Source organism: Octopus sinensis, linkage group LG1 (genome assembly GCF_006345805.1).
Source record: "Octopus sinensis linkage group LG1, ASM634580v1, whole genome shotgun sequence".
NCBI lineage: Eukaryota > Metazoa > Mollusca > Cephalopoda > Octopoda > Octopodidae > Octopus > Octopus sinensis.
The window spans coordinates 107339581-107357076 of record NC_042997.1 but is presented as its reverse complement, the minus strand read 5'-3'; the positions used below and the strand labels follow the sequence as shown (position 1 = coordinate 107357076).

At 40.4% G+C, this 17496-nt stretch overlaps 1 protein-coding gene across 1 annotated transcript in view; it reads left to right on the top strand.

Annotated features, from left to right (window-relative positions):
- Positions 1–3350: 3350 nt before the first annotated feature.
- LOC115213803 overlaps positions 3351–17496 on the top strand; it is a 44661-nt gene continuing 30515 nt past the window's right edge. The window contains exon 1 of the mRNA XM_036503526.1: positions 3351–4381. Within this exon, the coding sequence (XP_036359419.1) occupies positions 3983–4381 (399 nt within the window). The 5' untranslated portion in view covers positions 3351–3982. The remainder of the gene's footprint in view (positions 4382–17496) is intronic.

Genomic DNA, 17496 nt, shown 5'->3' with positions numbered 1-17496 from the left:
TATAGCATACGCATAAACCCCGACAAGTGTGTTTTCGGACGCTCTTCCCTAGATTTTCTAGGGCATCATATTGATTCGACTGGAATCAGCCCCCTCTCGTCAAAAGTCGATGCCATTCAACGCATCGCACCCCCCACTTCCTTGCGCCAGCTCAGGCATTATCTAGGGATGGTCAATTTCTACCGACGCTTCATTCCCGGTTGTGCAGATAAGCTGCTACCTCTCACCAGGCTGTTAAAGGACTCTCCTAGAAAGGACAGTCAAGTCACCCTCTCTGTTGAGGCAGTGACAGCCTTTGAGTCCATTAAGAAGGAACTGGCTTCTGTTTCTTTGCTTGCACATCCAGTTCCTGGTGCTTCTCTCTCTTTGGCTGTGGACGCATCGGACACTGCGATTGGCGCTGTGTTACAACACACAGTGGATGACCATGTTCGACCTCTAGCCTTCTTTTCCCGTCAACTGCAACCAGCTGAACGACGATACAGCACCTTTGATCGTGAGCTCCTAGCGATCTACCTATCGGTTCGTCATTTCCAGCATCAACTTGAAGGGCGAGATTTTGTGATCTATACGGATCACAAGCCCCTTACATTGCCCTGTTTTCAAAAACGGACAAACTCTCACCCCGTGCTTTTCGGCACCTGGATTTTATCTCTCAATTTACTAGCAACATTCGACACATACCTGGAAAAGAGAACGTTCCTGCTGACGCTCTCTCTCGCCTTCCAGTTTGCGCCCTTTCGTCTCCTGCTGCTATCGACTTAGCTGCCATATCGCAGGAGCAGCCACCTTTGCGTCGTCGTTAGATTTAACTTCTCCCAAGTTCTCCTGTTGCCAGTTTTCCTACCTTCCGCTTCCGTCAGCCGAAGGCACCATTCTTTGTGACACTTCAACTGGATCTCCCAGGCCACTGGTGCCTGAGACCCATCAACGCTCAGTGTTTGAAGCACTGCACTTCTTATCACATCCTGGCATCGCTGCCACCCTCAAATTAATCACTGCTCGGTTTTTCTGGCCGAATATGCGTCGCACAATTACTTGTTGGACACGCACCTGCTCCAAGTGTCAACGATCCAAGATTCAACGGCACGTTCGTGGCCCGCTTGGACAATTTCCCCCACGGAGGCCCGTTTTCGCCATGTCCACATCGATCTGGTTGGACCATGGCCTGTGAGTCGCGGGTTTTCTTATCTATTAACTTGTGTCGATCGTTTCTCCCGCTGGCCAGAAGCCATTCCGATAGCAGACATTTCTGCTGAGACTGTTGCGCGAGCTTTCGTTTCAAACTGGATTTCTCGCTTCGGAGTCCCGTCCCGATTGACAACTGATCGTGGACGGCAGTTTGAGGCCTCGCTATTTCGCGAATTGTCGCGAATTTTGGGTATGCACCATATCCACACCACAAGCTACCATCCAGCGTCTAATGGATTGGTTGAGCGGTTCCATAGACAGCTCAAGGCCGCTCTTCGTGCCTCTTCGGACCCACAGTCCTGGATCGAATTTCTGCCCATTGTGCTTCTCGGCTGTCGGACTGCTGTCAAGGCAGACCTGGGGTTTTCTGCTGCAGAGCTGCTGTATGGTACCACACTGGCATTGCCCGGTACGATGTTGGTGCCAGACACTTCCCCGCCCCATGATCCGGCGACCTATGTCACCAGACTGCGGGAATATTTTTCAAACCTTCCGCCCATGCTTCCCAGAAAGCAATCTCCACCGTCCCATCTTCCACCGGATATGAACACCTGGTCGCATGTTTTTGTTCGGGACGATTCTGTGAAGGGCCCACTTGTTTCTCCCTATAAAGGACCTTTTCGTGTGCTTTCTCGCACACCAAAGGTTTTCACGATTGAGATAAATGGTCGTTCGGAGACCGTTTCCGTGGACCGTTTAAAAAGGCACATTTTGAGACGTCTTCATCTTTTGATGACAACCTTGACACACCCACCTATGCACCTTTAACAACACTTTCACCTGCACAAACGCCTTCACCTGCACAAACGCCTTCACCTGCACAAACACCTTCACCGGCTCCTACAACACCACCCTCGCCGTCAACGGGTGCCCCGAGCACACCGTATGTTACAAAATCGGGCAGAACAGTGCATTGGCCCAAGAAACTTTCAAAAACAATTTACATTTAACTTTAAAATGTTTCTTATTGTATAATAGTATGTACCAAGTCTTCTGGGGGATCGGCAAGCCTTCTGTTTTCTGCAGCACCACCACAATATTCTGGTTGCCGTACTTCGCACTCGGAGGGGAGCCCTGTAGTGATGCTACAGTGTAGGGTTCGGCGCGCATGCGCAGAATGGGACTACTTCCGGGTGGCCACCGGAAGTCTTCCCCATGCGCATGTGCGGGAAAACATCTCTCGAGCCCGCGAACCTCAAATCTCTCTCTTCGGCTCAAGACAGCACTGCGATCGGTCACGGTTTTCCTGGCTCTGACAGCCACACACCAACTTCAACCAACTTCAACCAACCTCAACGACCAACACCAGCAGTATCTCAGAGGCTGTCTATTCCCCCATCAGACAACGTACAACCATGAATCAATAAACCAAGTTGTCTGTTCACCTTTAACCTGAGTTTCGTCTGTTTGTTTTCTACAAGAATTATTGTATGTGACTAGAAAGGATCTCGACACCCTGCCAGTGCTTCGATGATAGATCCTTTCACGTTACAGTAGCATAACAATGCCTCTACAGTAATTAATATATATGTAAATATGTGTGTGTGTGTTAGCTAATATGACGAGGAAGGGAATGCTCATAGCTTTCCGAGATGTTGGGAAGGTAATAAAAATCGGAAAATTTTAAATGTACAAACTGAAAAACGTTGTTTCTAATTTCCACGGTATAAGAATAAAGAATAAAGGAACGCTGATTATAGCGAGGTATACGGCTTTTTACTGTTGTGAAATGTCCAGCGCAGTAGAAGAAGAAGTTAACGAGTTTAGTCTCACAAAGTTAACTCACAATGCCTGTGTGTTCAACAAAGAAATCTTTATATGGTAGTTCAACTGCTAGAAATAGCAACAAAACCTACCTTAAATTACGTTTGTTCTTAAAAGGGAACACAACAAGTGTTAGAGATAATGTTGGGACGGTTACAGTTTGAGCGATAAATCTGTGACTTCACAATTAGTAACATATTTATTCAGGTTCCCTCGATTGAAATAACCTTTCCATCGTGGTGTCTATCGATTAAAGTAGGTGAAAGTCGAATGCAGCTTCACGAGTTTTACTCGTAGACAGAGGTAGACTTAGTAATTAAGTTGTGACACAATTTTAGGCCAGGTCAGGTGCGTGTGTGCGCTCGTGCGTGTGTACAAACGTTTTAATCCACATTCTATGGAAACCTTTCATCAACAGACGTCCCCCTTTTACTGTTGCTGCTACTAGGGTTCACAGAATTAATTATAATATTAATTATGAATAATAATAATAATAATAATCATTATTATGCTTTAAATAAGTATCGAACTTTATGTATATTGATTCGGTTAAAGTAAGAAGCTATGATTTCGAAAAGAATATTTGCTTTTATTGATTGAGTTTCTGGAGTTGTAAAGAGAGAGAGAGAGAGAGAGAGAGTAAGGTGGGTGACCTGTTGCAGCTACGAATATCATTGGTGGACTGACAGACATATGTTCAGGTGTGGAAGGTAATGACAGCTGAGACGAAAGCTTTTTAAAAAGTTTTGAAGAAGGTAACCTCCCGCCAACCGAGAAGTAAAGTTTTACTCGACTTCGTTGAATGCTATGGCTTTAACTTTCGTGTTGATTACATTAGGTTGAATCGGTTCCATTGTCAGTCCATAGTTTTATTAGACGAACACTGCTACTTCCTCCGTCCCGTGAAAATCTTTCCTTATAATCCCAATCCGTTTCTATCGATTCGTTTGAAATTGTTACTACTTTCTAATTCAATAACAGAATCAGAAGATTTTATTGTGATTTTTCTCGGTCCCAAACAGGTGCTATGTCTTCAAAGAAGGAAAGACGAACGATACTTGCTTCTATATGGTCGCAACCGACAGTCCACGAATTGGATTTTTTCGACAAGGGTAAATATGTGGTTGTGACTTCAACCTACAAAGATATCATAAAGTGGTGGATGAATGTTCTGAAAGTATTCTACCCACAGGAGACATATCGAGAGAAAGGAGACCTTATCAAGTTGAAGCCAGTTAGTGGGGTCACTTTACGCCTCAATAAAACTTCGGGAGTGATGAGAATCGAAGGGAAAAACCATTGGGTTTGGTTTGTCGATAATTTTGCCAACATCCTGGAACAAGGAAATGCTGATGCCGAGTCACTTGCTGAACAATCGGATACATCTGTTACAAGATATTTACATTTGGATAAAAACCTCGATGAAGTAAGTATTTAACAATTTTCTTCACCTTAAAGGTAAACTGCTGTTGGATCTTTGTTTAACTCCGTGTCAGCTGGTCCGCTCTGACCATAATTTTCAAACATTTCATCTCAGAATATTTTATCCAATTTGTCCTTCATGTAATTTGAGAGAAATTTGGCCACTATTTTTAGCTGCTCGAGTGACGATTTAACTCCTTCCAATTTTATTTAAACCTAAACTGATACAGATTAAAAGAAGGGAGAATATTGGTATAGACTTGAATTTAGAATAGTTGATTCATCTTTTCCTTATTTGTACAACCACTAATTTAATTATAATTGCGGCATCTTATCAAGTTACTACAACATACAAACGTTATAGTTTTATATTTCGGGACGGTTACTTTTTTTGCCCATCCCTTCAACAAATGACTATCCCGAAATATACCAATATCTGTTTCAGCACATGGTTTCACATCACAAATCTTGCTACACAAATTCATAAACTTAATTACACCTAACAGTAGATATTATTATGACTGAAACCCAATAGCGAGATAAAATTTGTCAAAATTGAGCCATCTTAGTTGAATTTAATTTTAATTATTTCTATCCTAGCTTTTGCAGCTAATTCCCCCACATATCAATATTTACCTGCAATATTTGAAAGCTTATGGTGTTGGTGGTTATTTTTGTAGTTAAAAAGAATTTACAACACAGGTTGGTTGTTGTAAAGTTTGAGGACAAGATAGAATCTAAAAACAAAAGTTTGATCAAAAGGAAACTTGTTAAACATTCCCGAACCATTCTTCAATTTAATTAATCCTGACCTGATTGAAGGCACCTGTTGCCTTTTTATTTTTGTTTTTAATATAGTTGTCTGGTGAACATTTAGAAAATGTTCTGTTAATATATTGAAGTTTCATGGATTATGAAAATCTTCATAGAATAACTAATCAGATTGACCTATTTGATAGTATTTCCACCTCCCACGTGTTACTTTATTTTAATGCATAACATTTCATTGTTTATAAATCTCTCTCGCATATCACAACCTACTGACACTTCTTAAAAGGCGGGATGGTCACCTCTGAACTACCTTTGCTCATAGGTTGGTTCGAACTGGGCTAAATGTCTGTGACTATGAAGGTAGGAAAAACAACTTCCTGATTGTTACTAAAACTTTCAAGGTTTGTTTTATTATAAAAAGAAATTCACGAATGAAACGATTTATTAATACATGGGGCATGATGGAGGAGCTGTTCAAATTCGCTTTATATTTCATGAAATTAAAGTAAATATCATGGTTTTGTGTTTTCTTTAAGGGTCATTCTGCAGTCTCCGTAGAACTCTCTTCCACTCCCAGTGTGATGACAATCCTAAACAGTTAATCTTCGATAAGACGGTCAATAATCACACACACCCCGCCAAAAGAAAAACGTTACCAGAGACTTGTACTCTCTTAACTCTTTTACTTGTTTCAATCATTTGACTGCGGCCTTGCTGGAGCACCGCCTTTAGTCGAGCAAATCGACCCAAGGACTTATTCTTTGTAAGCCTGGTACTTATTCTGTCGGTCTCTTTTTGCCGAACCGCTAAGTTACAGGGAACGTAAACACACCAGCATCGGTTGTCAAGCGATATTGGGGGGACAAACACAGACACAAACATACACACACACACACACATATATATACATATATATATACGACGGGATTCTTTCAGTTTCCGTCTACCAAATCCCAGAACCATGCGGTTGGTAAGCAAGCTACTTACCACACAGCAACTCCTGCGCCTGAGCTTTATTGGAAAACTGATAGAACTGCTTTTTCCAATCAGCTTCGTCATGTCGCCAGGTCAGGCCAAATCTTATCTTTTTTACAGAGCTGCCATATGGATCTAAAGTATTTAAAGCTGTCCACTTATACAAGTTTTTGTTCAAGCAGCATGATATTGGTTGCTTGTAGTCAAATTGTTTAAGATTCTTGCTCTTCACTGACCTAACTTCCAATTTGTTAGTTCCATTTTGTTATCGAGTTCTGAGAATCCTTGCAATCTACTATGAGATCGATATGAGCAAGTCATGGGTTACAAACAGGCCATCCCCCGACGCAAACAAAGTGGAGGCCATATAGTGTCTCCTCTGGAGTAGTTTTCCCAGAGAAAACATATTTTAAATATGCAGGCAATCTAGACGACATTCACCTACACAATGTTCCCTCTTGACATAGAGGCTAGGCTGAAAAGAAAAGTGAATGACGTCGTCTACTAATACCGATTGATTGCCACATATGGCTGTAAAACCTGCTCAGTGGAAGTATTCAACTTGTTTGAACATGCTTACATTAAAAAACAATTTTAGAATGACTTTTTTTCTGTCAAAACGCTAAAAATATCTGACCAACAAAAGAAAAAACAAGCAAGATTCAACCAAATCAAAAAAATAAACCCAAATACTAAGCAAACAAAGATGAACCTTCCCACTTCCATTGTGTGCACATGCACACACATTCACATACTCCCTCTTTTACATACACACACATATATTCGCACAGTTGAAACGCTGTTTGATTTATTTTTTCATCGTACAATTTTCATCATCCCACTACTAAGTATGACATCATCCCTTCCTTTCTCATTCATAAACATGAGTATTATTATAGTAGATTATCTTGGTAACCAAGGGAGCTATGAAAAACATAGCCCAGCATCACCACTGGATCATTCTACACATCTGTGTAATTTTTCACACAATTCCACCCATCCATTTGACCGTGAATCCCAAGACAAGGAAGAATCGCCCATGTCAAATTTATATCAATAGATTTTAATGTGTATGTGTGTGTTTTTCTTTATTAATTGGCAGAGGATACAGTGATTTAAGGGCCGACAGTTCTGTTTATTGGCACTTCTCAAACTGGTTCCAAATCATGGGGCTTGCATTTATATACTGGTTATAAGGTATTTCCATGAATTGTTTTGAAACATGTTATAAAAACAATGTCATGTGGATAATGCATATGTTTCAAATGGTTTACCAATTACGCCATTCAATAATCAACAGATAAAGAAAATTTAAAGATATGAATGCAAACCCCCATCATTTGAAACCAGTTTGATAAGTGCCAATGCATGAAACTGTTGGCCCTCTGTAACTTCTGCTGATTTAAAAAGAAACATAAATATAATTGTTTTGAATTCTATTTTCCTGTTTGCATCACCAAATGTGTGTTGGGGTGGGGGGGTGTCCGTGTGCTTAAGAAATTTGTTCAATCTCACGAAATCTGAAAAGATCATTGTATATGTGTGTTTGCATCCACTTTGTGCTTTCAAAGCTGTGTGGAATAAGATCTCCCCTACTTGAAAAACAGGTAAGGTTTAATGACAGGAAGAGTATCCAGTTGTAAAACACTGCCTCGATAATGTATTTGTCTAACCCATGCAAGCATGAAAAAAGTGGACGTAAAAACGTGAGCTAAATATTTAATTGTATAGTGAGCACTCTTTTATAAGAATCCTAATTTCTTATAAAAGATGATTTCATTGATGATTATCGACAAAAAATACTTAACTTTGCGCAACACCCTGCTTGACATTTTGATTTTACCAATGTAACAAATCCAGTGCCCCCACCCCCAACCCCACGCTTTCGTGTCTTTTATTTCAATACCCTAATTAATGACTTACCTCCTCACTACCTCACATTCCTATACCCTCTCAGATACAATGCTGAATTAATCTTCTTTAGAGCAGTATCTTTTCAGGAATGTTTTTTCCCCTCAAGTATTGAATTGCAAAACTTCAAATGAAATATTAATCACACCACACCTGCATCTATTTACTTTTATTCCTCAACAGGGATTAAATAAGCTTCTGACCTCTACTTCAGGCTGAAACTATTGTCACTACTTCATTGGTTACTACTATTCATTCAGCAAAGTGATTGTAGACAGCCTCTTCCTTTCTGTTTGCTTTATATCTTGTATAACGAAACTGAATACACTGGCGTGGGAAATAGAAGGAACATTGATAGCAATTACAGGCTGAGTGAAAAAAAAAAAAATAATAATAATTATAAAGCTAGTGTCGAATTTGAATTAAGACTTGTTAAGACTTTATGGTGTGTCTTATTATGAAATAAGACATGGTCAGACTTTATGGTGTGTCTTATTATGAAATAAGACATGGTCAGACTTTATGGTGTGTCTTATTAAATAAGAATGGCATATGGTTTTGTACTTGACCACTTAAATTTTTAGTTATTCTTTTGCCCTTTTATTTGTTTCAATCATTTTACTGTGGCCATCCTGGAGCACTGCCATTAGTCGAGCAAATTGATTCCAGGACTTATTCTTTGTAAGCCTCGTACTTATTCTATTGGTCTCTTTTTGACGAACAGCTAAGTTACAGGGACGTAAACACACCAGCATTGGTTGTCAAGCGATGTTGGGTGGGACACACACACACATACACAACAGGCTTCTTTCAGTTTCCATCTACCAACTCAAGGCTCTGGTTGGCCTGAGGCTATAGTAGAAGACACTTGTCCATGGTGTCATCAAATAGGACTGAACCTGGAACCATGTGGTTGGTAAGCAAGCTACTAACCACACACCCACTCCTGCACCTATACATTGAACAGTTAAGGGATATAAAGCTGAATATTAGCTAAAAGTAAAGTTTAGTTAGTAGCTCGTGTCAGAAAACTCTTGTTCTTGAGCTTACTGTGTGTCCCAAAAATTAATAATAAGTTCTTTGGTATTGACTGGCAAGCAAAAGTTCATGTGCACTAGAGTGGCTAATAGCATAATCTGGCTAAAATTGAAGATCCTTGATACCTCACAACCAGAAGCAAATAGTTCTGCCACAAATAACACAGTGAACAGTGTCTGTATTACTAGAGATAAGTATGGTGATTCATGCTTGAAGGAAGTGGTAAGGTAGGTTCTGCTGTCTGTAAGTAGCAAACTTTGTCTTTCCATAAGAAAGTTTCTATGAAGTGAAATTCAAAAGTGTTAAAATAATCTGCAGTGATTTGAAGTCTGTTGAGACAGTTCATTGGATGGGAAATGTTGAAGTGAAGACAGAATGTATGAAAGGCACTGAGTGATGTTAGACACTAGAATTACTCTGGTTGTGTGAAGAGAGGATATTGGGGAGCAGAGGTGGTGATGGTGGTGTCTGAGTCAGTGATGGTAGGTTCCTATATATAGCAGCAATAAGCTTGGTAAGAAGTAATTATACACAACCTGAAAATATTGGGTTTGTCAAACAACGTCACATGTTGCTATTTAGCTCCAAGTCAGTCTTCATTCAGCAAACTACAATCAAAAGTGGTCCAGCAGTGACCACCTCATCATATTTTTGCAGACTAATATAACTAGGACCATATTACCCAGTGCATACTTCTCTTTTTAAGATGCTTGGGATTTGAGGGATATTCTGCTGCTATTTCTTGCAGATAGACCTATACTATACTTGTATGGCACAGCAAGATGTAAGAGCAAGAACTGCAAGTCTGATAGCTTCATCCATCATGGATTCGTTCATCTGTGCCAGGGTAACACGGTACACTTAATTGTGAACCATGTTACGCTTATCATACAGTGCCATCTTAAGGCATAAACACACTAAGCAGTTGCCCAGGGGCCCTATTCTGAACTATGTTTGCTGTGGCTTGCTGTCAGTAAGTAAATACTATAGGGCCCAGTGTATCGATTTGCCCAGGGGGCCTATAATGCTACCTCTTATCATGGATTGATATGTGATAACATAGATTAGCGATCAGTTGAAGATTCTGCTTGGACTGCTTGGACACACCTCAGTGACCACCCACAACGCTCAGCATGCACTGACTGTAGCTTGTGTTTATATGACTGCAGTATTTTTTTTATATGGCTTTATGTACTCATACCCATCAACATGAGACCAGTGAAGAGAAACAATATGAAGGTGCATGATCCTAACAAACATCTCAGGCAAGAATGTTCTGCACAGGAGAAGGTGAAGATGACTAAGGAAATATATGATGGTGGAAGTTTTGGTGCTGTGGTTCAGGAGTTTGGTTTTGATGAATCTACTATTCGTTCTGTTTACAAAGTGTGTGGACACAATTCATTTATCTCAATATCTTTTTGAAACCAAATCTCGACATTAAATGAGGGCATAATTTATAGCAATATATACTTTTTTGACCAGCAAAGTTGAAGTTGAAGAAGGTCATTATTTCTAACTTCTGGGGCAGATGATAAACCAACATCTGATTAGAACCGATACCAGTTTCTGTGAGTTGGTAACTAATAGGCTCTGCTAAGGTTTCTCATCAATCAGGTCAGTGTAGGTCAATTACAGTCTGTTGCCTGGAGACAACAAACTCAGCCACCGAACCATTTCATTTTTAGTTTCTTTTTCTCTTTTATGATACAAGATACTGAATCAATTTCTTGTAGGAGACGGTTTTGTGACTCCTCATATTAGTCATTTTATTTTATTTGTAAACGGTAAAAAAAAAAGCTTTTGTCAGGAGGGATGGGTAATGCCCATGATTCTTGGGCCTCCAAAATTGGGGAGCTGGGAAGAATGATACATCATCATCATCATTGTTTAATATTCAGTCTCCATCCTAGCATGAAGTTGGATGGTTTGGCATGGGGTGAGCTGTCTGTTGTGGCATGGTTCCTATAGCTGGATGTCCTTCTTAGTGCCAACCACTTAACAGTGTGTTGGGTACATTTTATGTCTCACTGGCACGGGTGTGTTTACACAACATCAGCAAGGGTGCATTTGCATAGCATCGGCATGGGTGCTTTTCAAGTGGCGCCGGCACCTGAAAGGGCCAGCCTGTATATGTGGAAGACAGGGATTCTACTTAGCTTGACATGTCTTCTCAAGTACAGCAAATCACCACATCTCCCAGTCCCTCATCCTTTCTTCAGTGAGGCCCAGCACCCAAAGATCCTTTCTCACCACTTTGTCCTACATTTTCCTGGGTCTGTCTCTTCCACAGATATCCTTGTCAATTAGAGCTCGGCACTTCTTTATGCAGCTGTCCTCGTCCATATGCATCACATGACCAAACCAGCACAGTCTTCTCTCTTGCCCACAGCATCCGATGCCTCTTGTACCCAATTTTCCTCTTAAATCATTTCCACTCTGTTGTGCATGCACACTGACATTGCCCATCCAGCAGAGCATGCTAGCTTCATTTCTTTCAAGCCTTCACAAATCCTCTGTAGTCAATTCTCATGTTTCACTGCCATGTAACATAGATGTATGTACACAGGCATCATGCAATCTGCCTTTTACTCTGAGGGACAGGCCCTTAGTTACCAAGAAATGCAGACACTTTCTAAACTTTGCCCAGCCTGTTCTTATCCTAGCAACTACGCTTTCAGAACTCCCTCCCCAACTGGTAACTTGGTCTCCTAGATCAAAGTAGAGGTTCATGGACCGGTGCTGGTCTGCGAGCCATCAGCTGCCGGTATGCTTGTGATACCTGCACATTTGCCACACACATAGACTATAACTTTCCTTTGATATCGCTGCATCTTTTGTGTTCAAAGCTTGCACTCAGTACAATGTGTGAAGTTTCTCCCAACACTCTTCTTACATATTGAGCAGGGCCATCTCTCTGAAGGGACTTGTGAGTTGTCAGTTTTCCTACTGACCAGGACTTTGGTTTTTGCTAAATTAGCCCTAAGAACCTTAGATTCTAGACCTTGTTTCCACACCTGAAATTTCTTCTCTAAGTCAGGTAGTGATTCAGCTATAACAACGAGGTCATCAGCAAAGAGTAGCTTCTAGGGATAGTTGGTCTTGAATTCCTCTGTTAAGGCCCGGAGGTCTAGGGTAAACAGGAGGGGGCTGAGAACTGAACCTTGGTGGATTCCTAGCTGTACACTGGATTCATTGCTATACTTGTTGCCAACCTTCACCTTACTGGCAGCATCCCTGGACATGGCCTGTACCACTCTCATTAACCACTCAACTATCCCTATCTTCCACATTGCTCACCAAATAAGGGAGCAGGATGACTCTGTCAAAGGCTTTCTCTATGTTGACAAAAGCCAGGTACAGAGGTTTATTTTTGACTAAATATTTCTCCTGTTGTTGCCCAACCAGGAATATAGCATCACTCATGCTCCAGCCTGGCACAAATCCGAACTGCATCTCATCTACACTATCTTCTTAATATATTGAGCTATGACCTTTTTTTTGTGAATTTTGTCACCTGGTCCAGCAATTTGACACCTCTAATTATTTCTGTCTAAGGCATCACCTTTGCTTTTGTAGCAGTTGGCTGCTACACCAATCATTGGGTATGACTCCCTCGTGGACAAACCAAATAACTATATGGGTAGCTAGGCTATATCCTACTCTGCCAGATATTTTAAGCATCTCAGCCGTGATTCCTGATGGGTCAGAATACTTACAGTACAGAAGACTCTGCCTTTAGTGTGCACACACACACACACACACACAAGGATGTAGCCATGAGTACAGTGGTGAGTTTAGTGTACAAGTAGGAGTTTGCTAGGGCTTAGTTCATAGTTCTTTCTTATTCATCATAGTCCATCAGACCATAACAGAAGAATTTAAGATTGGTTGCCCATGGGAACTACTATTGCTCTTATGGCAGGATCTGTAGAATTAGAAATCTCTATAGGAACAAAATCTGGAATTAAAAGGCCTTAAAGTTAATATAGCAAAGGCCAAAATTGTTGTTAGCAAGAAAGTTAAGACTCTCTTCCCATCAGATAAATGGCTCTGATCAATATGTAGGAAAGTTGTTGGAAGGAATTCCATTTGATGCAAGCTGTGGATGCATTGGATCACAGGTAGTTTAACAGAGAAAGTAGTCTTTGTATGTGGCAGATGTGCAGTAACGGTAAACAGTAAGGACAATAGGGTCTACAGTAAGCCAGCTTAGTTTGCACTTATTGGAAGAGGCAATTATAGATCTCGTTTGGCGTTGTAGAGTATGAGATTTTAATCAAAGATTTATTGAAGATAGGGTACATATGAATGGTGTAGCAAAATTCAGTCAAACTTTAGTAACTACTGCTGCATCTGTAAAGGAGTCTGACATTGTGATGATGAAAGACAATGCCCTTACAATAAGCAAGTGTTGGGTTCTGGTGGATTGCTACATTTAATTTGTCTAGCTGGTCACAGTAGACATCCAAAATGATTCTGTCCATGGGAAGAAGTCTGTAAAAGATGACTTCCTTCCAAATTGAAAGCATAATCTTTTTTTAGGTGAAGTCCTGTATTGGAAGTTGTTTGTGATGGTTCTCTGCATTTCGCTCCTGATTGTTTTCACTTCACATAGTTATAGACAATACATTTTTTACCCCTTGTCACCATTCTCTTCAAAAAAGGATTGTTTTCTTCACATTCCTGCAATGAATCACTGATGGAAAAATGTCAGTCTCAGTCAATTAATGCAGGATCCAAACACTGAACCTGCCGATGGATTTGATGCAAATAGTTTGCAACACTCAATTTGTATTTTTTGAGAATGACTACAATCATCTTGGATGTATAATGGGCATTGGTGTCATTTTCTCACTATTAATCTTGGTTGGCTAACCAGAGCAAGGACCACAAAATTTCCCAATCAAAATCTTGGAAACCAATTCTGGCACACATGTCCTGTAACAGAATCCTCCCTGTACACAGAGCATATCTTCCTGCAGTTTTCTATTACTGTCTTGACTTTTTTAAAATGAAAAGCCATGAGATGTTGATATTGGTCATTTTGGTTCTTGATTTTCAAGGTGATCCTAAGTATACAAAATATGTCTTATTGCATTTTTATGTTGAGCTTCCTTGAAGTGTCAAGTATCTAAATGTATATGTGCAAGAGATAGACTGGAGTTAGCTACCTATTAGATTGCTAGAAGTTTAGTGTCGAAAAAAACCAGATGTATATTTCCAATATCACCCAGATAATGGCAACCTATATGTATATATATATATCATTACCATCATCATTTTGCTGGCATGGGTTTAGTAGTCTGGCAAGATCTATTGAACCATAAGGCTGTGTCAAGCTCCACAAAGTTAGCTTTGGTTTGGCTTCTATAGCTGGATGTTCTTCTTAATGCCAACCACTCAACAGTGTGTACTGGGTGCAAGTGATTTACAAGAAAAGAAAGGAACAAGAAGAAAAAAATGGGGGTGGGAATAAAGAAGAAAAGCGTTCTTGACTACATGAGGTAGGGTAGTGTTTGAGAGGTGGAGGGGTAATGGTTCTGTGCCAAGAGTTGAGATGCTAGTGTGTTGGGAAAACAAGCCCAGGTGTCTTGTAATAAAGATATAAGGTTGAGTAATGGAAAGCTGGAAAAGAGAGCCAGAAGTGTACACAAAAGGTATATATAAATCTGCTTGCATGGATCAGACAAGAGTATGTTAGGGTAGAATTTCCTATGACCAGATACTCTTCTTGGATCCTAATCCTTGCCTGTTTCTTAGCAGTTATAATCACCCTGCTTATTGAACAAGCAGCTCGAACATGGTTATTTGGGTCACTGGAAGCAAATGACATTGTATGAATGATACTTTTGAGCTTTTTGCTTACATGGATCATGCAACATGAGAAGAGGCTCCGATATTTTTCTCACTGGACTGGAAGCAAACAGCACTGTCTACAGGAAATCAAAACCATTGTTTACAACTAGTGAGGCATGTGAAGACAGAGAGAATATGGACTTATGCACACAGCCACACCTATGCACGTGCTCACACATGTGCATGTATGTATACACCATGGGCTTCTATGAGTGTCTGTCTACCAAATCTACCCGCTAAGCTTTAGGGGTGCAGCAGAAGATAGTTGCCCAAAATACCTCGCAGCAGCACTGAACTCAGAATTACACGAGATGCATAGTGAACTTATAAACCCTACAGCAGTGGTTCCCAAACTTTTTCAGGCTGCTACCCTCTTGGCACCCAGCAGTGGTTCCCAAACTTTTTCAGGCTGCTACCCTCTTGGCACCCAACAGTGGTTCCCAAACTTTTTCAGGCTGCTACCCTCTTGGCACTTAGCAGTGGTTCCCAAACTTTTTCAAGCTGCTACCCTCTTGGCACCCAGCAGTGGTACCCAAACTTTTTCAGACTGCTACCCTCTTGGCACCCAGCAGTGATACCCAAACTTTTTCAGGCTGCTACCCTCTTGGCACCCAGCAGCGGTTCCCAAACTTTTCCAGGCTGCTACCCTCTTGGCACCCAGCAGTGGTACCCAAACTTTTTCAAGCTGCTACCCTCTTGGCACCCAGCAGTGGTTCCCAAACTTTTTCAGGCTGCTACCCTCTTGGCACCCAGGCCACATTCCTAGTGCCCCCCCCCCCTCATCACTACCACCACAAACAGAAATCACTTTCTGCAGCAAATTCAAAACAATTGTATCTCACAAATAAAACTTAAACCTAATTAACTCATTTTTTTTTACACCCCATTATCACTCCACTTTTCTTCAATGCTTCCAAGGGGGCGGGGCAGTGCCACCCACTTTAGAAAGCATTGCTCTACAGTTTTGCTTGTGTGTTTTCTTGTGTGTCCATTTGTCTTGACATTGTATGAGAGTTGTAAATGTCAATGTCAGGCTAGTGATGCCTTTCATTCCCAGTCTTCCATGGCCATGGAGGGAAATATTACCTTGCTTGGAAATGGGTGAGGGTTGCCGACGGAAATGACATCCAGCTGTAGAAAATTTCCCTCGATAAATTCTGTCCAACCTATGCAAGTATGAAAAATTGGACATTAACACAATGAAGGTGATATATATTTACTCTTGCCTCTGTCAAACCATTCAACCCATGCCAGCATAGAAAATGGACATTAGATGATTTAGATGATGATGATGATGATACCAATGAACAACAAAAAGTCATTTGGTTTCTAATTGACATGCAAGTACAATAATTCTGAGGCAAGAGACTAAATAGGTGCCATTGACTCAGTACTTGACTGCTGTTTATTTAGTCAACCCAGGGAGGATGAAAGCTGAAATTGATCTTGGTAGGGTTTGAACTCAGAATGTAAAGGGCTGTTAATAAAATTAAATATATATAGTAGAATTAGATTTAAAAAAAAAAACAGTTGAATTAATTGCTAATATATTTATTGTAAATAATGTTATTGTAAGCAGTCTACGGAATGGTTTGTAATTACTGATTAAGTGTAAGATAAGTAATTAAGTCTATCAAGGAATCATTTAAATATTATGATTAGCAAATGTGGATAGCTAATATCACTTAAAAGTTATATGGGGTGCAAGGACCATTTGAGGACACTGAATTATCAATATATTACCCTCTTCAAACCAATTAAAAGGTTTCTATTTCCTTCAGATTCCCCTCGGTAAATAAAATGCTAACACAAGGAATGAAAATATATGGCAATCATTGTTGCGATATGTGCAAAACATGGCTGTTTAGAAATTGCCAACTTTCTAAATATTACAAGATCCTTTGTATACAAAATCATAGGTATGAGCTTCCTCTGATGGGAATCTTTCAACTATGTCAAAAACAGAAAGCATTCTAGATGTTGCGATACTATATGTAGTCTGATCAATAAGTATCTGGACTGTTGCTATAGTAACGAAGCTAAAGCATGGAGAGTGAAGCTGCTAGGCACAGATTGACCTTAAACTCTGCTGTGTATGTGCACTAAGTTTTAACATTCTAGCTCACTTCTGCTATTTACAGCAGTACTTGGAAGGAAGGTGTGTAGCATGTGATTGTTGCATTGACTGTGACAGAAGCTGAGCAGAGGATCTGCATCAAATTTTGCCAAAAGTTTGGTGATACCTACTCAGAGGCCTATGCAAAGTTTTCATAAAGTTTTCATTGTTCTCGATACAATCAAGATTTTGTGCAACTGAAACCTGAGTGTCTGTTTGGCCAGCCGAAAACAGTTTTGGCACAAACTTAGTGGACACACGTCTCGTACCCAAATCTTCTGTGTTAATGGACTAAACTGAACTGTAACTAATCTGCACACCCTCTGATAACTCACGGATGCTGATTCAACAATTTCTCCTCACAGATGCATGCACGTCTGTGATGTTTTACTCAGTTTTGCTGGGTGAAGGTCTCCCAGAATGTTCGTTAATATCAACTTTTTTTTTTT